Raw genomic sequence first — 23,018 nt, 5'->3', positions numbered from 1 at the left:
TACGTGGGTATTGAACAACGGCAGGACTGTCTAGTCCAGCTTGTAGCCGTAGACGTCTTGGAATGCGCCTAGGGCACTTTTCAATCTCATCACGAGCAATCCGTGGGGGTAGGAAGAATCGCCAATTAGGAGAAGCAGCAGGTCAGATCCAGGTATTTGTGCGACACATGTATGGAGATCTTCCAATTCAAATGTATAGATGCGGGAGGTGGTTTGCGACGAAGATGCGGCAGAGCCCGAGTCGGGTGTATTTATTGTCACGTGATAACAGCTTTTAGTCGCTTGGGCCTTTGGGTCCTGTTCGTCTTCGGACCACTTCTCCTTAGTGAGAAGGGCCATCATTTTGAGGTTGTTGATGGAGTCATTGGATGGAACCTTAGATACGCTATTAGTTACAAAGGAGACGATAGAACCACTTTTGCGCGAGACGAGGACTGCGGATTGTATTTGGTAAGTCGAGACTGGAGTGTGGGTTGGTTCTAAGGTCCTCTGGAGGAGTTGCTTAATGTTTGTACTATGAAGCATGGTCATATTTCTTTATTCTAGTTGTTATGAATGGACAATGGGGAGGGTGTGGTGGGCAGATATAAGTCAATGTGTGTGCTTTCTACATAGCTATATATATCCATATATATATACCCAGAGTATATATATGCAGTATGGATGTAGTTGCGAGTTATATAATGCGAGAAAATGTACGCACGCGCGAATGCTGGGTAGATGTTGGTTGGTTGTGCGCTAGAATTGAAAAATTACATACCCAGAGTACAGTGAAGTGTAGAGATAGTGGTGTATATATATGGTTGAATGCAGCACTATAAACCACGCACGGGGTATGGAGGCGGCAGTTGCTCGAGTTGTTCTTAACTATGTGTTAGGGTGTGGAGTTCTTGTTTTTAACAGCGCAGCGCAGCGCAACAATGCAACGAACATGACGCACAGAACCATTTCCCTCCAACGGTAGACACAGGTATGGATGCATACATATACAGATGCGAGATGTAGCCATGCAGATGTGGACGTGCGCATACGCACTGCCAATGTTCTTGTCCTAAAAAGAGGAAGGAAAGAGGGAAAAGGGAAAAAAGAAAAAAGTGAATTAAGATATACATACATACACCTATAATAATTATTGAAGTGGAGGGTTTTTATTGCTGATTCTTTTTGTTTTTTGTTTTTTCTTTCATTTATTTATATCTAGCTTGACATCATCTACATCTTCAGATTCCTCATCTGCTTTGTCAGGTTTTCTCTTATCCATAACGCTGTCGTTATCCATGCTATCATCATCGTCCTCCTCTTCAAACTCGGGCTCGCTTTCGCCGTTGTCGCCGTCGTCGTCATCGCCGTAAATGTCGTCGTCTTCTTCCTCGCTGTCGTACCAAAAGTTGTCGCCCACGTCCTTGGACTCCTCCGGCTCCGCGTTTCTCTGCGATATATAAGCGGTCTGCGACGTAGGCATCACAAACCCGGGAGGGATGTCCTGCTTGGAACGCTCGACTTCTAGCTTGACTCTTTGTTTGTATTGCTCTGGATTCTTTCGGTAGTCGACTGCGGCATCCACATTGGCGGGAGATGAAATGTTGGGATCCTCTAAAAGAGACACAATTGATATCAACACGCTCTCCACCGTCTGTACCGGCGACCATGTCTCGGAGTCCGGCTCGTCCGAAGTTGGATCGCCGCTCTGATGCAAGATGGATATACACAACCTGCCGTCTCTATAAACATTCGGGTGGTAAATCGCAGGCGTGAACCTGAAACTTGGAGGACTAAACGGAAAGTCTTCAGGAAACCGCATCTGCGCCTTGAAGTAACCCCCGTGGTAAATTGAGTCTTCATTCAACACCATCACCCCAATGTTCCACAAGAAAATGTTGCTATCATCGTCAAGTTCTATGTGGAAAGATGGAATCGCCTTCTTGGGATCTGTGAGCTCTCTGTACTGTCGCAACAACAGACTGGCCGCGGTATTCTTACGGTTCGACATCTCTCTTTTTGTTTTTGTTCCAATATTCCTTGCTTTTGGCCCTTTATGCTCCCAGAAGAACTTTCTAAGAAAAAAAATAAACGAGCGCCCTCTACCTTCTCCTCTGCACAACCACTTCCTAGTTGTGCTGCTATGTGCTATATTCCCTGCTTTTAACTTACCGTACAGGCGCTATGCTACGTGCTTGCTACCTTCCGTCCTATAATATCCAAGTCCCTAAAAACCCAGCCTGTCAAAACCCAGCCTTATATTATACTAATATGTGTTTTCTTTCTTCCTGCCTCTGCCCTCTGTTCCCCTCTTGTTCCAGTTGCGTGTGCGTGTCGTGTCTGCGTGTGCGTGTAATATATATATATATCCCTCTCTTAATACAAGTCCTCTCTTCCTCTTGTGCTGCCAGTATGGCCTGCGTGTGCGTGCGTATATATATGTTGTGTATGAACGTGTGCGTGTGTGTATGAAGAGTCTACGTGTATTCCGCTGTTTCTGGCGCCCTATATCCTCTATTAAACAAATCCTCGACACACTTTTAAAAGTTTTTGCTTACACTTCCTGCTGCCCCAGATCTAGATGTAGATTAGATATGCCTGCTGTTCTCTAGTTGTATACTTGTGTTCCTCTCTCCTTGCTGGACGGCTCGTGGCTTGCTCAGGGGACAAATCCTAAACCTGTTTCTGTTATATATAGTGTTGTCTCTTGGAGCCTTATTGCGAAAGAAACTATTATATATATTTGAATTCTGTTTTGTGTTCTTGCCCCCCTTCAGCGCGCGACTGCTGCTGCTACGAGCCCGAGCGAGAAAAACAAAAAAAGAAAAGCCGCGAGGAGTTTGCCACCGGGCGGCCGCCTGCCGCCCCCCGCCCAGCAGCCGGGGCCTCCTGGGCGGGCGGGGCCTCCTGGGCGGCGGCGTGCAGTCGACGTGTATAATATGTAAACATGTACGTAGTGAACAGCGCAAGGCGCGATGTATATATGCTTCAGCTCAGAACTCCAGCAGCGTTCTGTTGCAAGGGGGCGCTATATATGTGTCGTCGTCCTCTTCGAAGGATATAAGACACTCTGTATGTAGGGTCTTGGGCGGCGGGCGCGTGGTGCGGAGCCCATGGTCGATGGGGTTGTCCACGACTATGAGCCTGGTGTTACAAGGGGCTACGGTGGCAGTGGGTGGAAGACCGAAGGCATGTTTGCTAGCGCCGCTGCAGCAGGGAGCCCGCTCCCTGCAACAGACGACGGGGCCGCCAGGCAGGGCTCTGGGGCCGGCGCCGCAGGCCGGGGTGCTCATTGTTGCTGCTGCAACGGCAGCAGCGGCTAATGCATATTTTTCCTGTTCTTCGCAATCATCGTAGATGAGCTCCTGGATGGAGACGTCGGACAGCGGGGACGAGGCCGTGGAGAGCGAACAATGCGGCGAGGTTATAGGGCTGGTGGATGCAAAGCTTGAGGGGGGCGAGGAGCAGACGCTGGGCGGGGTGTTTGCGGTGTCGTCACGTGACGGCACGGCGAGGCGGTATTGCTGCAGGTGGTCGTGGGCGGGGTTCTCTTCGACCAGGTGCTCCAAGGCCAACGTATACTCGCGCATGGTTGCCGCGTCGAGCAGTAGCGACGTACGGTTGAGCTTGCGGTGGGAGCCGGGCCAGCAGCGGCTGGCGCCGGATGCGGGATCGGCTCGCCTGGAGCCCGGACGCAGCAGCGTGAGTTCGTCGGCGGCGGCGTCGTGCTCAGGAGGCTGGTCTGGCGTCAGCCGCTGCGGCTGTGGCAATGGCACGGGGGCAGGATCGGGTCTCGAAATAGCAGTTCCAGGCGCCGCAGACGCAGTAGTATGTGGGTGCGCTGCAACACCAGTGTATGTGCGCTTCTGGTGAGAAGAGGAAAAGCAGGCCTTGTAGAGTATCTTGGCCTTCAAGAATGAAAGCATCGGTTGGGCAGCAAAAGTGCGATTGTTTGGTTTCTGTGTAGCTGTGATAATCTGGTGGGCTCAGGGAGGATTCGATAGAGCTGGCGATAGGAAAAAAACAAGGTTGTTTTCGTTTTAGAGACAGATAGACTAATTAAAGATACCACGAGATTTTGTAATATAGTGTCGCATGTTTGTGTGTGTTCGTTCACTCAGCCTCTGTCAGTCTTCCACTAAGGGAACGACAGATATGTGGGCAATTTAGTACCTATATATATGTATATATATATATATCCGCAGACAGATACCGGTAGTGTGCCTACTTCTCCAACTTAATACTGTTAACAAATATAAGCAGGACTCACGATTTCATCACCTTTACAGGAAAAAATTAAAAGATGCCAAATGACATGTCGCATTGGGCAGACACATGTAAAATATCCATTTCAGGATATGTTATGGACAGGGTTGCTTCATATACGGCGATCTAAGAGAGGCAATGTTCGTATCTCCTCCCTGCCTATCATTTACCTCTGAGTGAAAAAGATATTAAAGTTCTGCTACGGGAAATAATATTGATTCGAAAAAACTTTCCGAGTTTATGCAGTAAGTAAGCTTGTAGGAAATACATGCACATGTGTATAAAACCAAAGACAGCGTATTGCACCGTACCTGGCTGAGCGAGGTCTCTCTACTTTTTAACAGTGGTGGCTGTACGTGCGGAGAAGATGCCTAAATAGGTTAGTAGAATTACTGTGGGATTCCAGTTATCAGCATATATTTCGGGGGCGCCATTGTGGTGATATCCGGTCTCGCCAAGTTAGGTATTTTAATCATGATTATGTTTTTGATGAATTTTGATTCAATCGATAACGCGATTCCGTCGGACTGGGCGAAAATTGGCAAATTGACAAAAAAATTCCGATCTATGGACGTAGGCGTGGGTGGTGAAGTGTAATAAGCTTCAGTTTCTTTTAAAGGGTATTGGAGCAATATATATACAGGTTTTTTAGGTAAGACAGATGTGGTGGGCTGTTGTATCGGTCTTTTTGGCAGTGTGCACAGTTGGACTTGTGAGATTTGCGCTTATTTCACCTATTTTTCGTGTAGGACAGCAGCAGCAGGTGCCGGATGGAGATGCCGTGGTATGTTCTTCGAATAGGGAGGATGCCCCTGAGCATGTAGTTGTGTTTTTAGGTTCCGGTGGGCATACGGGGGAGATGCTGCGACTGCTGAAGGCTTACCAGGGGGTTTTGGTTAGCGGTACGTGTTGCCTTTATGTGTGCTATGCGGATGGGGCCAGTTCGGAGAAGATTAGACAGTTGATTGCGGGAGGGGGGCTTAAGCTTCGCAAGGTGGTATACATAGGGATGCCCAAAGCTCGTGAAGTTGGGAGTTCTAAGGTGGAGTCTGTGCGCAGCATAGTGCGGTCGATGTATCATACGTACCGAGTTGTTGTCGGAATACGGGCCAAGATTGGAGATGCACCCCACTTGGTGTTGTTTAACGGGCCTGGGACTTGCTGTGTATTAACTTTATGGCTGCGGACGTTGGACATTTTCATGCGACGCAGTACTAAGATTGTCTACGTTGAGTCGTTGGCCAGGATCAAGACATTAAGCATGACCGGTCGGCTGTTGTATCCGTTTGTTGATGAGTTTGTAGTGCAGTGGCCCGAACTTGCCAGGAGGTATAGACGGGCGCGGTATTTCGGTATTCTCGTGTAGTAAATAAAACAGCAGCTATACTTATAGATAGATATATATATATAGGTATAGATATACATTGAGTTTAAGAAGAAACTTTAAAACTGGGCGTATTCAGTCCAGTTCATTGTCTGGAGTTGACGATGTCCACGAATTCTGGTTTCAAAGACGCACCACCAACCAAGAACCCATCGACATCGGCCTTGTCCTTGAAAGAGGCAGCGTTCGATCCATTAGCAGAACCACCGTATAGGATTCTGATCTTGTCTGCAGCTTCACGCGACAACTGTTCAGCCAAGAATTCTCTGATGGAGTGGTGGATATCCTGGGCGTCGTCTGCAGTAGCAGCTAACCCGGTCCCAATAGCCCAGACTGGTTCATAAGCGATCACGATGTTGCGCCAGTCGGAAACCTTGTCCAAAACAGCCTTCAATTGTCTCTTGACAACATCCAAAGTCACACCAGCCTTCTTTTCTTCCAAAGTCTCACCAATACACAAGATCACGCCAACGTCTTGTTCTAGGGCAAACTTAGTCTTGTCTGCAACCAAGACATCGTCCTCCTTGAAGTAAGTTCTTCTTTCGGAGTGCCCCAAAATCACCCACTTGGCACCAACCTCACGGATTTGCTCCACAGAGTTCTCACCAGTGTACGCACCAGAAGCCTTCAAGTACGCGTTCTGTGCACCCACAGAAACTTGGCTTTTGGACAATAACGAAGATGCATAGTCCAAGTATGGAGCAGGTGGACAGATAACAACCTCAACGTTCTCTGCAATTGAAGCCGTGTTCAATCTCTCCACAATCTCCTTAATGGATTGCTTGGATCCGTTTAACTTAAAGTTACCACCAACAAAAAATGTTCTAGCCATTGTATATGATTCTAATTATTCCACTTGAATATCCAACAAAGCACAGCCGATAAGCACTAACCAGATGTTTCTTTTGCACTAATATAACAAATACTGAAAAGAGAGCTATCTACTTTGTCAAAGGAGATTAAACAGGAAGCTAACCTTTTATGTGGTACATCATTAGGCTTGAAAATTGAAAAATTATCCTTTTTATTATTTCAAATATACGAAAACGAAAGTTGGAAACGGCGATGGGCTTTACAGAGGATGTGACAGGGAGTGCCCGGGAGGAAGGCCACCCCAAATTGCCACCCATCTGTTTCATACAGGTCATCACGTGAAGAGATGCAGGAGAAGACAGAATAATAAAAATATTAAACAAATTTCTAAATCATTTACTCTATTGACAATATACTTAGAAATAGTTTATTGATCTTTACCCATCCAAAGTCATGGGTATGGCTTTGGATGGGAATGAAATCTACTAAATAAAAGCTAGATTAAATAATAAGAAGTAAAACTGTAAAGTTGTCCAGGTCTTGAAGCTTCCTCTAGTTGTGAAGCTTCCTCTAGCTTTGAACACAATTTCGGCTCTGACGTGGGGTTTGTCCCGGACAGCTAAGCGATAGGTACTTACATAATGATATGACATTTAGGTACCTACTTTTCACTCGAACCTGCAACCGTAGCTTTGACATATTTATGTTAGTCCATGTAATCCATAATACGGCATCTTGGAGGCGGCCGAAGGATATGTTTGGATATATCAATCACCTGTACATGTGTATCGTTAAAATTGCATTCTACATGACCGTATAAAGAGATAAACCCAGGCCACCTGGAACACTTTCTATATATAACAACCACAGTCAATTCTTTATGTCTCTTCTAAACCCTGTATATATACATACTTCAACCATTCTGAAGTTGTTATTCTGCAAGGCTAATGTCACTGCCGATGATTACCCTTCTTGCCACGCAGCTGGTACGTTCCCCTGCCATAAGATCGCAGGCCTTCTGCACCGCACCTTTCTGCAAGTCATGGCTCTCTAAACTACTGTATCCGCCCGCAAGCAAGCCCGGGGCATCCAGTTACCGCGAGGCCAACAGCAACGGACCTAACCAGTGTTTTTTGCCAGTTCGCACAAATGGGGAACTCAACGAGGTGTTAATGTTCAGCAACCGTGTTCCGTTGATACTCAATTTCACATTCCGCGGGCTCCCGCAAGCAGATGCATTAACGGGCGCGCTCAATCGAATAGTCTTACTGGAGACTGAAAAGCGTGTTAACGTCGCAGACATTGAAACGGATTTCCTCGAAACGAAAGAAGCCATGCTTCGTTTCGGAGTCAAGCAAATACCCACTTTGGTCTCGGTTAGGAAGACCTTCCCCGAAGACCATTATACTCTATCAGAATATGGGTCAGGCGAGGTCGACTGGGCATCGCTTAAAGCATGGGTAGAAAAGAACGCAGACGACGCATAAAAATAAGAAAAAAGATCAATCTTGCTGCATTACCGTTTTGCAAAGCAGCATGCAAAAATCTCAGAACCTAATAAAGGAAAGCTTGCTTTTTCTTCCGCCAAAGAATTTCTTTTGATGATCTTTCTGCAATTCTTTGTGAATTACTGCGTTTCTTTTTCGATTTTCAATTCCGAAATCCTCTGACAGCGCCTTGTACAAAGTTTATGCTCTACACCACCTGCTGCTAATCAAAAAAAAATATGTTGACTGGTTCTGTCGTTCGATGTCAGAGCTCAACTGGATTTCTGTAGCACCGAACTGTAATTAATAAATGCCTTTTGTTTGCAATCTAACGGTTGCTCACTACTAACGCGATATAGTGATGATATAGCCGTTCGGTTTTCTCGAGAAGGCACAAAAAAGCTGACCCCGCTTACAGGGAGATGAGCTAATTACAGAGCTATCTGGCTAAGTAAAATCAAGAGAGTTTAGTATGTAGAGAATATTATGAGTAATGGTAGTACTATCAAATTTCGAAAAGCTTAACGAAATTTTTTTGAATTTTTTATCGTTCGAAACTTGGTAGAAGTAATACATGACAGGTAAAACATAAAAAAAGTTATTTAAAGGCAGAATATTCTTAGCCTAGTTGAGGAATATACAAAGGGTGCGGAGATTATTTGCTTTATTAGAAGCTTATTTTTTTGTCCACTATTTGTGTGAAGTGTTCTTCAGGAATTCAGAGGTATTCAGAGGTGGTTCAGGCATAATAATTAAACGAGGTATCATTACTGTAGATGCCAGATTTATCATCTTCAGCTTCGGCGTCCAAGCTTGAAGAAAGTTATGATAGAGTGACTCCAGCTATAGCTTTGAATGCTAATGGAGGAGGTAGGGGACTCTTTAGGGATTTTGTTGACAGTTTTAAAAAAAAGCAGGATGACGATGTTGTGGGTTATGATGAAGAAACCGGGACCTCGTCCAAGATGAAAAAGACTATAAAGTCGCGGCATTTGTTAATGATCTCGCTTGGGACTGGTATTGGGACTGGTTTGCTTGTGGGGAATGGTACTGCTCTTGCTAAGGCAGGGCCTGGTGGTTTAATCATTGGGTATGGGGTCGCGTCTGCGATGTTGTATTGTATCATTCAGGCTGCTGGAGAGCTAGGTATATGTTATTCTGGTATGACCGGTAACTATACTGCTTATTCATCTCTTCTTGTGGATCCTGCCTTGGGGTTTTCAGTTTCATGGGTTTATTGTATCCAATGGATGACTGTCTTCCCATTGCAATTAGTGACGGCAGCGATTACGATAAAATACTGGACAGATACCAATCCTGATATTTTTGTTGCTATATTATATTTCCTCATTGTTTTTATCAATCTGTTTGGTGCTAAAGGTTATGCTGAGGCTGAATTTTTGTTCAATACCTGCAAGGTTTTAATGATGGTCGGATTTGTAATTCTTGGTATTATTATCAACTGTGGAGGTGCTGGAAATGATGGCTACATAGGTGCTAGATACTGGCATACCCCAGGTGCCTTTTCTACTGGTTTCAAAGGTGTTTGTTACGTGTTTTGTTACGCTGCTTTTGCGTATGGAGGTATTGAAGTGATGGTTTTAACAGCTTCTGAACAAGAAAACCCAAGAAAATCTATTCCAAGTGCATGTAAGAAGGTCATCTATCGTATTTTGCTCATATACATGTTGACAACTTTAATTGTTTGTTTCTTAGTGCCTTATGATGCTCCCGAATTAACTTCAACAGGTTCAGCTTCTCGTGCATCACCATTTGTTATTGCAATTGCTTCTCATGGGATCTCAGTTGTACCGCATATTATTAATGCTGTCATCCTAGTTGCAGTTGTTTCTGTCGGTAATTCGTCGTTATATTCCGCTCCAAGATTGTTGTTATCTCTATCTGAACAAGGTTATGCTCCAAAGGTGTTTAACTATGTTGATAGACAAGGCAGGCCGTTGCTTTGTTTTCTAGTAGCTATGTTTGTTGGTCTATTAGCTTTCATTGCTGCTTCAGATGCAGAAGAAGATGTGTTCTCATGGTTATTAGCTATATCAGGTCTCTCTCAACTATTCATTTGGATATCAATTTGTTTGTCGCATGTGAGATTCCGTGATGCAATGAAGGCACAGGGTAGGTCTCTTGGCGAAGTTGGCTATAAATCACAAACTGGATACTGGGGGTCGTGGTTCGCCATCATTGTTTCTTTGTTTGTTTTGGTTGCTCAATTCTGGGTCGCCATCGCACCAATTGGAAATGGCGGTAAATTGAGCGCTAAAGACTTCTTCCAAAGTTACCTGGCAGCACCTGTTCTGATCTTTATCTATTTCGGCTACAAAATTTACTACAAGGATTGGAGATTATGCATCCCTGCTACAGAGGTTGATTTAAACTCCCATAGAAAGATTTTCGACGAAGATGAGTTAAAACAAGAAGATTTAGATTGGAAGGAGAAAATGAGAACCGCATCTATCTGGGTAAAAATTTACCACTTTTGGTGTTAATGAAGAGTTACTAATAATAACAAAAAAACTACTATCTTAACATGTATTTCTTGTGAAGACAGTAACTGCATTTTTTACTTTGGTATTTATGTTTATTTACCATGGTACAGATACATATATATCTATAAAATAATCTTTTTTAATTGTATCCATCTAAAATAAATATAAAATTGATTCGATCAACTCTGCCTTCCCATACTAAGCACAGATTGGTCCATTCCAAACGTAAAACCTCTTCAAACAACACGAAATTTCCATAAAATTTCTAAGTACGACACAATACAACTTTGTAAACTTCAAACTCTACATCTACATCATTATTTAGCTACAATTATAATAATAAATCCACATATATTAAAAGCGAACCATCTTGGCGTTATGAAGGGTAACCCAATAGTAAGATAATAATGGCGTCTTCGGTGCATCGCAAAAACTGCAATATAATTAGCGATGCTCTTTTTATTTCTTTTTTTCAACGTTCTTTTTTCTCGAAGATCGGCCTTCCCTTGCCATCTGGCCCCTCGAGCGAGACATGGTACTAAAATTAAAAAAAGCCATCAGCACGGCTAAAAGTATAATTATTATTACGACTACATACAGTTCTGTACTTACGAATGACCAGGTTATGATGATGTATAGCTAATCTCCAACACATTGGTTGGTATCATTTGATGTAAACAAATTATAGAAATTATAGATAGTCTAGTCTTCTATTTTCCTGAATTGCAACGCATACAGAGGAAAAGAAGTGATAGCAACAGTGTGACATTTAAAAAAGATATTTGAATAAGTATATATAGGTAGAAGAAAACATAATTACTTGCCCATTGATGCTAAATTATTTCTGTTAATGGTACTGTTTTCAGGAAGTAGTCTTAAGACTTTAGTCCACAGGCACTATTAATATTGAGTCCAATGTCAGGGTTTGTATCCGATAAGCCAAACGTACCGAGGCCGATTGCTGCAGACTTTAATTCCAGTACCGTCAGCACACTATCGACTTCTAATTCTGGATTATTTCAACGGTTTAAGGATTCTTTCAAGAGGGCTGATGTCGTTGAAGATGTTCATGAGAAGGAAGGCCAGGAGGAGTATGCTACGGGATTAAATAAGACTCAACAAAAACTAAAACACAATATCAAAACAAGACATCTAACTATGATATCTCTTGGAACGGGTATTGGAACGGGTTTGTTGGTTGCTTCTGGTAAAGCTTTACATTATGGCGGTCCTGGCGGCCTTTTAATTGGGTATTTGACAACATCTACTATGCTTTACTGTGTTGTTCAAGCGTGTTGCGAGTTGGGTGTGGCTTATGCTACTCTACCTGGTAATTATAACGCATATCCAACATTTCTGGTTGATCGTGGCTTCGGATTTGCTGTTGCATTAGTTTATGGGTTACAGTGGGCAATTGTTCTACCGTTAGAACTAGTGACAGCGTCTATGACAATAAAGTATTGGACTGAATCGGTCAACCCAGACGTCTTTGTTGCCATCTTTTACCTTTTCATTGTATTCATTCACTTTTTTGGCTCGCGTGGTTATGCAGAATCAGAGTTCATTTTTAATACTTTAAAGGTATTGTTAATGGCTGGGTTTATTATTATGGGTATCTCGTTGAACTGCGGGGCCTCTAAACTTGGTTACATTGGAGCGAAGTACTGGAGTAATCCTGGCACTTTTGCGGGAGAGAGGTCAATCAATCATTTGAAGGGTATTTGTTCCGTGTGGGTACAAAGTGCTTTTGCCTATGGTGGTTCGGAATTCATTGCATTAACGGCTGCTGAACAAGCGAACCCAAGAGAGTCAGTTCCCAGTGCTACCAAGAGATGGCTATACAGAGTGGTGGTGGTGTTTTTGATACCTATCGCCTTGATCTGTTTCTTAGTCCCATACACATCTGACCAGCTACTATCATCCTCTGGAGCTTCTGCCTCCCATGCATCTCCATTTGTTATTGCTGCTGCCTACCATGGAGTCAAAATTGTTCCACACATAATTAATGCTATTATTTTGACTTCAGTGATATCTGTAGGAAATTCCGGCATGTATTCTGCTCCTCGTATTCTTCTTTCTTTAGCTGAAAATGGCCTCTGTCCAAAGATATTTACCTATGTTGATAGAGCTGGTAGACCGTTGGCTACTTTGCTATTTGTTTGTGTCTTTGGTCTACTGTCATTTGTTGCTGCATCGAAAAATCAAGAATCTGTCTTCACATGGTTAACTGCCATTGCAGGTTTGTCTCAGCTGTTCACCTGGACTTCTATTGCCCTTTCACACATTAGATTTAGGGCCGCTATGAAAGTACAAGGTAGATCCCTAGGTGAATTAGGCTACACATCCACCACTGGTGCAATAGGTTCATACTATGCTGTATTCTTCAATATTGTGGTATTGGTCGCTCAATTCTGGATTGCAATTGCACCTATTGACAAACATGGCGAATTAGATGCAGAGTCTTTCTTTAAAAATTATTTGGCATTCGCAGTCCTAGTCCTCTTCTACGTTGGTTACAAAATATGGTATAGAGAAGTTCAATTGCTCATTCCTGTAGACAAAATAGATCTGGAGACTCATAGACAAATATTCGATGAAGAGGTTCTTCAACAAGAGGAGCTCGAACGTAAAGAAAGAATGAAGACAGCCTCTTTCAAACAACGTTTCATAGCTTTCTGGTGTTAATAAGCCAGATATTAAGCAAGCATGCCTACCTAAACTGCCATTCTTGCATAGATCTTATAATTAATCCTGAACTTACACCTCATAACTAAAATATTTATTTAACGCTTGCTATATCTAATTTTAAAAACCCAGTTGCCAATATAAAACATAGAGATGACTACTAAAACTTCATACTTCTATTACTAGATGTGTCTATTACTAGATGTGTTCTGTTTTCTGTCATGACGCATATTTGGCAGCCTGATATTCCGTTTCTTTTTTCATGCAGTCTGTTGCGCGGCACCTTTTCGAGGAAAAAAAAGAAGCGTGACAAACAACCACTAATTTGTATGAAGGCCGTTACAGGCATTAACAAGCTAACTGCACCGATCTTCCACGAATGGTATGAAAACGGTGACTGATTCTAGGCCGTAACTTTTCCGAGAGTTGTGGCGTTGTGTTTGTTTTCTTCTGTGATGAAGCCTACTGTGAAAAAGCGTTACAATTATTTTTTAGGTACCTTTTGCACAAGATGACATATTTATTCTGTATATATATACGTATTATTTGACGCTAAAGGTTTTAACGATGTATTCGGATTAGTTGAACATAAGCAGTTCTAATAGAATTTCAAGTATGTCAGGAACTTCTACGGAAGATGTGAAATGGGAAAAGGAGTCGATCCGAGAAGTGGCAGAGAGTCCTAATATACCGATATCTGGAGGCGACGGCCATCGCGATGGCCTTTTTCAGCGAATTGTGGATTCATTCAAAAGAGTTGAAGGGGAGGTTCGAAACAGCTCTGACCTCGAAGATGGAGAGGTAACATCAGCTCACAGTACAAAGTTAAAACAGAATATGAAAACAAGACATGTAGTGCTCATGTCGCTAGGTACTGGTATTGGTACTGGTTTATTAGTTGCTAATGCGAGTTCTTTGCACTTTGGTGGCCCCGGTGGCTTGTTAATTGGTTATTTTTTCGTTTCCATAATTTCTTACATCATGATGCAAGCGGCAGGTGAAATGGCTGTTGCTTACCCAACCCTGCCAGGTAATTTCAATGCATACTCTTCCATTTTTATTTCGAAACCATTCGGATTTGCCACTGTATGGTTGTTCTGCATCCAGTGGACGACGATCCTGCCGTTAGAATTAATTACATCTTCCATTGTGGTTAAGTATTGGACTACTAAAATAAATGCTGACATATTCGTTTTAATTTTCTATCTCTTTATCCTCTGCATTCATTTCTGTGGCGCCCGTGGATATGGCGAGACGGAGTTTATTTTCAACAGTTGTAAGGTTTTAATGGTTGCAGGGTTCATCATAGTGGGAATACTCATTAATTGCGGCGCTGTTGGCGATGACGGTTATATTGGGGGCAAATATTGGCATGAACCAGGTGCGTTTGCTGCAGGTTCAGGAATTGATAGATTTAAGGGCATTGCATATGTTTTAGTTACTGCATATTTCTCATACGGCGGTATGGAACTTTATGCGTTGTCTGTGAATGAACTTCCAAATCCAAGGAAGGCAATTCCAAGTGCATGTGCTAAAGGGGTATATCGTATTCTCATTATTTACATGTTGACTATGGTTATAATTGGGTTTTTAGTTCCACATGATTCTAATAAATTATTGGGATCGGGGTCATCTGGTGTCCATCCTTCACCTTACGTTCTTGCTCTTTCGTTACATGGCATCAAGATTGTTCCACATATCATCAACGCAGTTATCCTCATATCTGTGATATCTGTTGGAAACTCTGCCATGTATTCTGGTCCAAGATTGTTGTGTTCCTTAGCCCAACAAGGCTACGCTCCCAAAATACTTGATTATGTTGACAGACAGGGTAGGCCACTAATGGCTTTAATTATTTGTTCAGTTTTTGGATTGATTGCATTTGTTGCTGCTTCAAAATACGAGGAAGACATATTCGGTTGGTTGGCAGCCATATCTGGTTTGTCTGAGCTATTCACCTGGACAGCCATTTGCTTATCACATTTCAGATTTAGACGTGCAATGAAACTCCAAGGCCGGTCCCTTGAAACTTTAGGTTACAGGTCAACGACCGGCGAATGGGGCTCCTTATACGCGGTTGTATTCAACGTATTTGTTTTAATCGCCCAACTGTGGGTTGCAATGATACCGATGGATAACGGTGGTAAGTTTAGCGTAAAGTCTCTATTCAAATCCTGCCTGGCATTGCCATTGTGGTTATCTATGGCTGTTGGTTATATGATAGTTACGAAGAACTGGACCATATTAAATCCATTGAGCTCGATATCTGTAGACTCGCATAGACGCAGTTACGATGTTGAAGTTATGAAACAAGAAGACTTAGAGTATAAACAAAAGATGAAGCGTAGTAAATGGTATGTGAGAATGTCATATACTTGGTGTTGACTTTTTTCAAGTGGCTTGCATTTTAACTTGAATAGCTGTTGCAAGCACAAACCCTGTTCTTACATATAATTTTATTGTTACTCATACGAAAGAATAGCATTAATTTTAAATAGTTGTGCATATGAAAGCATATTAATGATCCCTATCCCTTTATATTATAAAGATTACTACTTTGTAACTATTTGATATTTTACCAATAATTACTAGTATCATCAGTTGGTGACCTAATGAACCAAAGCGTCAGATGCTCAAGAGTATATAAAAATCAATACACCACACTAGATGTTTACTGAAAAATTTTCCTTTCAACTTTCATCTCATGAATAGAACTTCACCAAAAAGAATACTACTCTCATTTTAGTTACAAAGCAGCATTAAGCGTACTACATTATTTAACAAGGTAATATCTTGATCATGTCTCAGGAAGGTACTGTGGGACAAGTTACTGAAAATGTGGCCAATTTGCATTTAGATGAGGTAACCGGTGAGATGGTTTCTAAGTCTGAATTAAAAAAACGTATAAAGCAGAGGCAAGTCGAAGCCAAGAAGGCTGCCAAAAAGGCCACTGCCAAACCAAAGCCAGAACCAAAGAAACCAGCTTCTGATGGTTTGAGTGATTTAGATCCATCTCAGTACTTTGAGGTAAGATCTCGTCAAATCCAAGAATTGAGATCAACCCATGCTCCAAATCCATACCCACATAAGTTTCATGTTTCTATCTCTTTACCAGATTTTTTGGAGAAATATGCGTCATTGACTCGCGGGCAGACTTTACCAGAGGAAAGGGTTTCTATTGCTGGTAGAATTCACGCTAAGAGAGAATCTGGATCTAAGTTGAAGTTCTATGTCTTGCACGGTGACGGTGTTGAAGTTCAGTTAATGTCCCAGTTGCAGGACTATCATTCAGAGGGGGCTTATGAAGAAGATCACAGTATATTAAAGAGAGGTGATATCGTTGGTGTTGAAGGTTATGTTGGCAGAACACAGCCAAAGAAAGGTGGTGAAGGTGAAATTTCTGTCTTTGTTTCTCGTGTACAATTATTGACACCATGTTTGCATATGCTACCAGCTGATCATTTCGGTTTCAAAGATCAAGAAACCAGGTATAGAAAGCGATACCTGGATTTAATCATGAACAAGGATGCTAGAGGTCGTTTCATCACTAGATCCAAGATAATTTCCTATATTAGAAAGTTTTTTGGACAACAGGAACTTCATTGAAGTTGAAACACCAATGATGAATGTAATTGCAGGTGGTGCTACTGCCAAACCATTTGTGACCCATCATAATGATCTGGACATGAAAATGTTCATGAGAATTGCCCCTGAATTGTTTTTGAAACAGTTGGTTGTAGGTGGTATGGATAGGGTCTATGAAATTGGCAGACAATTTAGAAATGAAGGTATTGACATGACTCACAATCCAGAATTTACTACCTGCGAGTTTTACCAAGCTTATGCTGATGTCTATGATTTAATGGACATGACTGAATTGCTATTCTCGGAGATGGTTAAGGAAATCACTGGTGATTACAAAATCAATTTCCATCCAGATCCGCTAGACGCTGAAAAATGTTATGAAATTGATTTCGCCAGACCATGGAAGAGGGTTAATATGATTGAAGAATTGGAACAGAGGTTTAAAGTTACTTTCCCACCAGGTGATCAGCTTCACACAGCTGAAACTGGGGAATTTTTGAAGAAGGTTTTAGCAGACAATAATATGGAATGTCCGCCACCTTTGACTAACGCTCGTATGTTAGACAAATTGGTTGGCGAATTAGAAGACACTTGTATCAATCCAACATTCATTTTTGGCCACCCACAAATGATGTCGCCACTAGCCAAGTACTCTAGAGATCAACCAGGTCTTTGTGAACGTTTCGAAGTGTTTGTAGCTACAAAAGAAATATGTAATGCCTACACTGAGTTAAACGATCCATTTGACCAAAGGGCTCGTTTTGAAGAACAAGCGAGGCAAAAGGACCAAGGTGATGATGAAGTCCAATTGATTGATGAAACCTTCTGCAACGCCTTAGAATACGGTTTGCCACCAACTGGTGGTTGGGGTTGTGGGATTGATAGATTAGCTATGTTCTTGACGGACTCAAATACTATTAGAGAAGTCTTGTTGTTTCCTACTTTGAAACCAGATGTTTTGAAGGATGATTTGAAGAAGGATAATTGATATAAAAATCGACTTTCGACTTTCATTAATTGCCTGTATTTTTATTACTGAATATTGAATAAATAGCAATATATAACGAAGGGAAGTTTCTTTGCTTCCAAGAGAATTCAAGTTTTAAATATTCCTAAGGATGAATTTGGATATTAAATCCAAATTTTTACTCGTATATTATACAAAAGGAACAGACTTAGGTACTGCAATGCCTCAGCTCAGACCGAGTATTTCAGTTAAATGTGCTATATATTTCTGGTCAGTTTGCCGCTACGTTTAAGCTCTAAGGCTTTCTTATAAGGTGGATTCGTTGGCGACTGAACCGGAGCCAGAATGACGGAATTTTCAGGTAGATCATGGTAAGTAGCATCACTATCAAAAGAATCTAACCCACCACAGGATAAGAACTGCGCAATATCACGCGGTTGTTCATGATAATCTGCCAATTTATCCTCCAGAGAAAGTCTACCTATAGAGCAGCCTTCAAAGAAGTCTTCAACAGGGGCATTGATATCTAAGTTTGGAAGCCATCCGTCTGGAGGATTGTAATCTTGGCATACGATAAAACTCTCCAGCGATGTACCACGAGAGGATCTGGGTTTAGCACAGATAACCTTATTAAATAAATAACCAAGTTGTGAGTATAACATATCGATATCTCTACCTCTAAAGATTTTCGCAACGAAACACCCCCCTTTACGTAACAGACAGGTTGTTAATTGTAAAGCGCTCAAAATTAGCTGTTGCTGAACATATTCATCCAAGTCATGAAGACCAGTCACATCTGGCGCCCCGTCACTACAAACAAAGTCAGCCTTCTCCCCCTTAAATAGCTCCATTATTTTACCCAGAGTTCTTGGATGTGTAATATCCGCCTGCAACGTAACGACATGATCAATAGGCGACATGGGCTGCAGATCTACAGCTACAATCTTTTTATCACAATTCTCTTCCCCGTCTATAAATAGCCTCCTTGATAATACCTGAGACCACGACCCAGGAGCAGCGCATAGATCAACAACTCGATCAACATTATCTAGGAAATGGAACTCATCGTCTAACTGCAACAACTTAAAGGCTGAACGAGCACGAAAGCCCTGCTCTTTGGCCTTCCTGTAATAAAGATCACGTTTATCTTTACTACTCTTACCCATAACTGTTGCTTATTAGGCTATTTGCTTCGAGTACAGTTCAGCGTCTTAAACAAAGATGTTGTGTACTAAATATGTCTTGCCAGTCTATGAACTTGCAATTTTTTTTGATGAGCTTTTTAACCGAGGACATCGAACTAACGTTAGTAAAAAGTGTATTTTTAATGAAGTACAAAATACTACTATAAAGCTTACTTCGTGAGATTTATATACAATTATTTAGTTTCGAAATTGAGAAAACTATTGTCGATCAGCTTTACTTGTTCATATTGCCCAATATTCTAGGATATCTGTACATCTTGTCTTCTCACACATTCCAATACTAAGAAAATTTTTTTTTTCAAAACTTTACAGAACCTCTACGGACCATTAACAAACATCACCAACAATTATTGCAATAAATAGGACATATGCTAGCTTCCAGAACAGCCATGAGAGCTTTTAAAAGGTTGAACTCAACACTGAAGACACCCACACCAAACCCTCTATCATTTTCGGTAGCTGACGGTGAATCTGGTTCAAAAAATATATCAATGCTTGATTCAAAAGATGTTCCTTTACCTAAATCTGTGCAAGCTGTTTATTTCCAGCCATTAAAACTACCTATTCAGCATGGCGACTTAGTTGCAGACCTACAGTTGAGGTCTTATGGGAAAGATAACCTGGATTTCTTCGCGAATTTTATTCTCAGGGTCGGATATTACCTGGGGATGCCAATGACAGGTCCTAAACCATTACCCACTAGAAGAGAACGTTGGACGGTGATAAGATCGCCTTTTGCACAAGCTAAATCAAAGGAGAATTTTGAACGGCATACTCATAAGAGACTAATCCGTGTTTGGGATACAAATCCAGAGATTGTAGAATTGTGGTTGAGTTATATTACGAAACATAGCATTGCTGGTGTTGGTATGAAATGCAATGTATTTCAAAGATCGACTATCGAGGCGGACCATTCTATAGAGGATATCGATCTACCTGTACTGGATGAGATAAAATCCATGGATGAAATGGTGGGCGCCAAAATCGTCGACTTGTTGAATAATCCAGAATTCAAGAAGCACTTGTAATGAATAAATTGTTGATACATAAATACACACACACATACACATATATAGTAAAAAAGAATGAAAATATGCACTTGTAAGCTGCTTTTTCGACCTCAGCCATACATGCCCCAGTCCTCCTCTAGTTCAACCATTGAAGTATCGATCTTCGTCTTGGAAGACATCACATCGTTTCTGCACATGGGGCATGTCGAACTTTTGGACAGCCACAGAGTGATACATTGCAGGTCAAATTTATGATTACAGTTGGGTAGTTTTACCACCAAAGGATAGCTGTCCTCTAGGTAAACACAACAACAAATAGCGCAAGTATCATCTGGAGACAAATGCGTCGTAGCAACCCTTGGAAGAGAGTCCGAAAACCCTTCTGGAACTCCACGCTTTTCACCATCACTTATCCATTCTAACCATTCCTGCTGCAATTCCTCGGGAATGAGCTGGGTTAATACCTGAAACAAAGCTGAGTTATCACTGGTACTATTACTAAAAAACATTTCGTTCAGTTGTGAACGTAGCCCCGTCCTCGTACTATGTTCATCTAAAATGTAGTGAACTAGGTTAGTAATCATGTTCATGCAGGGAGGTTCCGGAAAGCCTACATACCTTCATAGTTAGACATGTCCTCTGTATTTAGATTCAGACGAGAAGGAATGAAGGTAAAACCACCACGCAATGAAGGACCTAAGTGGTTTATAAGTCGACTCAATCAATAAAAAGTATCTTTAGGCGTGAACCGTTTTTTTCCTTTGTATTAGATGTTATGAGAGCCTAAATTTTCTTTTCATATATATGCACAAGGCGTATTTGCTATAAAGAAGTCCCTAGATTTTATGTATTGTATATTGTGCGCGGAAAGGCAGATTGGACGATCACTTAGAGGTCCGAAATGGGGATGCATGCGGATTTATGAGTTTCACCAGATCAATATATCACTTGGTTTTGCAGTTTTGTTATTGGTAGTTGTGCCACTGATTCCTAGGGATCTTATGGAGTTAAACCTCATCGATAAATGACCAATATCAAAAACATCAGTAGGCAGAGGTTTTTTTTGGGTGTTAAACATAGGAGCAATGGTGGTGATGCTGCTGGTGCTCGTGCTATTGTTGGTTTCTGATACAAGTAGAAAGTCTTTGATGTTAGTTTCGAATTCGGTTGCCGAATCCAGTTCAGGGTCATAATCAGAATCGTAGTCAGGTTCTAGACGATCCGCTAACATAATGGACTCCACATAGCCACTTTCACTATTATAAAAGTCTATCGAAATAACCTTTGAAAAATCACTATCTGCCTTTTGACCTAAGCCACAATAAGGTATGCTGTCACGGTAACTTAAAGTATCTTCTAATTCCAGATGACTGCGCTGTATTAATATTCCTGCCTTCTTCATGCATTTCACTAATGACATTAGAGTACCCACTAGGAATGACAGGAATAGAATATGAAATGTTTCACTAAGTAACCCTGCTGAACTGCTGTTATTCCTAAAGAACGCATCCGATGTCGTTCGCGATAATGGAGGAGGAAGGACCGAGTAAAACATTCTGGGTGGGTCTAGCGTGTGGTTATTTGGAAATATGTATAATGCTTGGTAACGAACAATAAAATCAACTAATTTTTGAAACACGCTCACGAACGTTTTCCATGTATTGGATAGTTTTATATCTCTGATCATAGCAAATCTCATTTATTATTTCTGTTGCGATACTTGTCTCTCATTAGAACAATAGTTTCATTAGATTTGTGTCATTTTTGTCACTGTAATATATTATATGACTTTTATATACTGCGTCTTTTATACGCCTTTGGGGCTATCAATCCAAAACCCACTGAAACTTTTTACTGCTGGCAAACCGACTATGTATATCTGTCTATGAGGGATGATGTGAGGAGATGAGGCAGCGGTTCGGCGGAGCTAGCTGGGGGTAATGCGGTGGTGGGCCCCTGACAGTCAGCCGGGACATTACAACGTTAAAATGGCTAAAACATTAGTTGACACAATTGCATAGACGTTTTTACTGTTTTTGAAGAGAAAACAAACAACATAAAAAAATGCGTCAGAGTTCCAAACCAGCCAGCCTTTTACTTTTTTTAATCTTTTTAGGGGGTTTGCGTCTCTTGATCACCTTGCCGCTCGAGCCAGCAGCCTCAGATGGTCCACTAACGTCTTTGGTGCTGGCGACGATGTCTGCTTGCATAATTGTGTTTACGATTCTGGCTATCTGCAGCCATTGTTTAGTCTTGGTTCCGAGCGCGGCGACATTAAAGTTAGGCCAATCGACTACATGCATCCTAAAGTGGCGAATGCGAAACACACCCCTCTGCAAGGCACTCTGTGATTGGAATTTGTCAAGAACAGTTACAAAGGAGCGAGCCAGGTCCTCATTCTTAAAGCGCACGCCTCCGCATCGGGCCTCATGGCGCACTACGATTGCGACGGTGCTACGATCTTGCCAGTCCGTTGTATGTACCAGCTGAGAGATGGCGTCCGCAATCTCCCATTCGGCCAGGCTAGGATCTATTCCGTAGATGAAAAACGAACGTGTATCAGCGGTGGCGAGACCACCAGCAAACGGCAACTTTCCTTCTGTGTCCATCACGCCGGCCGCCGCCGGCGTCGTCCCCGTCGTCGTCCCCGTCGTCGTCAGCTGTTTTGCAGAAGCTGGGCTCCCAACAACCTCACGCAGCCTCGAAATTAGCTCGCCAAGTTTCCCCGAATCACCAGTGAACTGCGCTCCGCCAAGCTTCCCCTTCTTCAACGCTAGAAACCGCTTGACCATGTCGTTCGACCCTTCCACAGTAGACTCATCCGTGCCTTGCACCAAGGACACAATTTCATCACGCAGTTGCATCGGCACATGCCACGTCAGATCCAGCATACAACACTGGCACATGTTCCGCTGCTCCGCACACCCACGGCATACCAACGTCTTCGTAGGTCTTCGCTGCCCACCCACTTTGAAATGGTACAACGTGAACGGCTGCGTGCAAACTTTACATTCCGCACCATGAGGTACCCGAGTCATGCGAATGTCGCCTGCTGCAAGACACTGCTCGCAAATACTGGGAAGCCCGTCACCATCCATACCGTCTTCCACCTGATGTCTACCTGACGTCTACC

General features: G+C 42.2%; 14 protein-coding genes and 1 further gene across 14 annotated transcripts; 7 read left to right on the top strand and 8 right to left on the bottom strand.

The window, feature by feature from the left end:
* Nucleotides 1-30: 30 nt before the first annotated feature.
* SLM4 (Slm4p) lies at nt 31-531 on the bottom strand (the record flags this gene model as incomplete). The annotated part of the gene is made up of 1 exon (XM_003645149.1): nt 31-531. One exon carries the CDS (start codon nt 529-531, stop codon nt 31-33), a length of 501 nt encoding a protein of 166 aa, XP_003645197.1.
* Nucleotides 532-1,183: 652 nt separating this feature from the next.
* On the bottom strand, nt 1,184-1,990 carry CDC34 (SCF E2 ubiquitin-protein ligase catalytic subunit CDC34; the record flags this gene model as incomplete). The annotated part of the gene is made up of 1 exon (XM_003645148.1): nt 1,184-1,990. One exon carries the CDS (start codon nt 1,988-1,990, stop codon nt 1,184-1,186), a length of 807 nt encoding a protein of 268 aa, XP_003645196.1.
* Nucleotides 1,991-2,972: 982 nt separating this feature from the next.
* On the bottom strand, nt 2,973-3,905 carry Ecym_2668 (uncharacterized protein; the record flags this gene model as incomplete). The annotated part of the gene is made up of 1 exon (XM_003645147.1): nt 2,973-3,905. The coding sequence occupies one exon, from the start codon at nt 3,903-3,905 to the stop codon at nt 2,973-2,975; it is 933 nt and encodes a 310-aa protein (XP_003645195.1).
* Nucleotides 3,906-4,906: 1,001 nt separating this feature from the next.
* Nucleotides 4,907-5,611, top strand: ALG14 (N-acetylglucosaminyldiphosphodolichol N-acetylglucosaminyltransferase anchoring subunit ALG14; the record flags this gene model as incomplete). Its single annotated transcript, XM_003645146.1, has 1 exon — nt 4,907-5,611. The coding sequence occupies one exon, from the start codon at nt 4,907-4,909 to the stop codon at nt 5,609-5,611; it is 705 nt and encodes a 234-aa protein (XP_003645194.1).
* Nucleotides 5,612-5,714: 103 nt separating this feature from the next.
* TPI1 (triose-phosphate isomerase TPI1) lies at nt 5,715-6,461 on the bottom strand (the record flags this gene model as incomplete). The annotated part of the gene is made up of 1 exon (XM_003645145.1): nt 5,715-6,461. The coding sequence occupies one exon, from the start codon at nt 6,459-6,461 to the stop codon at nt 5,715-5,717; it is 747 nt and encodes a 248-aa protein (XP_003645193.1).
* Nucleotides 6,462-7,389: 928 nt separating this feature from the next.
* Ecym_2665 (uncharacterized protein) lies at nt 7,390-7,929 on the top strand (the record flags this gene model as incomplete). Its single annotated transcript, XM_003645144.1, has 1 exon — nt 7,390-7,929. One exon carries the CDS (start codon nt 7,390-7,392, stop codon nt 7,927-7,929), a length of 540 nt encoding a protein of 179 aa, XP_003645192.1.
* A 776-nt stretch (nt 7,930-8,705) lies between these two features.
* On the top strand, nt 8,706-10,433 carry Ecym_2664 (amino acid permease; the record flags this gene model as incomplete). The annotated part of the gene is made up of 1 exon (XM_003645143.1): nt 8,706-10,433. The coding sequence occupies one exon, from the start codon at nt 8,706-8,708 to the stop codon at nt 10,431-10,433; it is 1,728 nt and encodes a 575-aa protein (XP_003645191.1).
* A 915-nt stretch (nt 10,434-11,348) lies between these two features.
* Ecym_2663 (amino acid permease) lies at nt 11,349-13,118 on the top strand (the record flags this gene model as incomplete). Its single annotated transcript, XM_003645142.1, has 1 exon — nt 11,349-13,118. The coding sequence occupies one exon, from the start codon at nt 11,349-11,351 to the stop codon at nt 13,116-13,118; it is 1,770 nt and encodes a 589-aa protein (XP_003645190.1).
* A 615-nt stretch (nt 13,119-13,733) lies between these two features.
* On the top strand, nt 13,734-15,503 carry Ecym_2662 (amino acid permease; the record flags this gene model as incomplete). The annotated part of the gene is made up of 1 exon (XM_003645141.1): nt 13,734-15,503. One exon carries the CDS (start codon nt 13,734-13,736, stop codon nt 15,501-15,503), a length of 1,770 nt encoding a protein of 589 aa, XP_003645189.1.
* A 414-nt stretch (nt 15,504-15,917) lies between these two features.
* Nucleotides 15,918-17,691, top strand: Ecym_2661 (the record flags this gene model as incomplete).
* A 236-nt stretch (nt 17,692-17,927) lies between these two features.
* TRM7 (tRNA methyltransferase TRM7) lies at nt 17,928-18,836 on the bottom strand (the record flags this gene model as incomplete). Its single annotated transcript, XM_003645140.1, has 1 exon — nt 17,928-18,836. One exon carries the CDS (start codon nt 18,834-18,836, stop codon nt 17,928-17,930), a length of 909 nt encoding a protein of 302 aa, XP_003645188.1.
* A 407-nt stretch (nt 18,837-19,243) lies between these two features.
* RSM10 (mitochondrial 37S ribosomal protein uS10m) lies at nt 19,244-19,903 on the top strand (the record flags this gene model as incomplete). The annotated part of the gene is made up of 1 exon (XM_003645139.1): nt 19,244-19,903. The coding sequence occupies one exon, from the start codon at nt 19,244-19,246 to the stop codon at nt 19,901-19,903; it is 660 nt and encodes a 219-aa protein (XP_003645187.1).
* A 92-nt stretch (nt 19,904-19,995) lies between these two features.
* Nucleotides 19,996-20,475, bottom strand: Ecym_2658 (uncharacterized protein; the record flags this gene model as incomplete). The annotated part of the gene is made up of 1 exon (XM_003645138.1): nt 19,996-20,475. The coding sequence occupies one exon, from the start codon at nt 20,473-20,475 to the stop codon at nt 19,996-19,998; it is 480 nt and encodes a 159-aa protein (XP_003645186.1).
* A 338-nt stretch (nt 20,476-20,813) lies between these two features.
* Ecym_2657 (uncharacterized protein) lies at nt 20,814-21,584 on the bottom strand (the record flags this gene model as incomplete). The annotated part of the gene is made up of 1 exon (XM_003645137.1): nt 20,814-21,584. One exon carries the CDS (start codon nt 21,582-21,584, stop codon nt 20,814-20,816), a length of 771 nt encoding a protein of 256 aa, XP_003645185.1.
* Nucleotides 21,585-21,954: 370 nt separating this feature from the next.
* ECM2 (Pre-mRNA-splicing factor ECM2) lies at nt 21,955-22,983 on the bottom strand (the record flags this gene model as incomplete). The annotated part of the gene is made up of 1 exon (XM_003645136.1): nt 21,955-22,983. One exon carries the CDS (start codon nt 22,981-22,983, stop codon nt 21,955-21,957), a length of 1,029 nt encoding a protein of 342 aa, XP_003645184.1.
* Between the last annotated feature and the right edge of the window lie 35 nt (nt 22,984-23,018).

The sequence above is a fragment of the Eremothecium cymbalariae genome, chromosome 2 (genome assembly GCF_000235365.1).
Source record: "Eremothecium cymbalariae DBVPG#7215 chromosome 2, complete sequence".
Lineage (NCBI taxonomy): Eukaryota > Fungi > Ascomycota > Saccharomycetes > Saccharomycetales > Saccharomycetaceae > Eremothecium > Eremothecium cymbalariae.
This window is presented reverse-complemented; position numbering and strand designations above follow the sequence as displayed.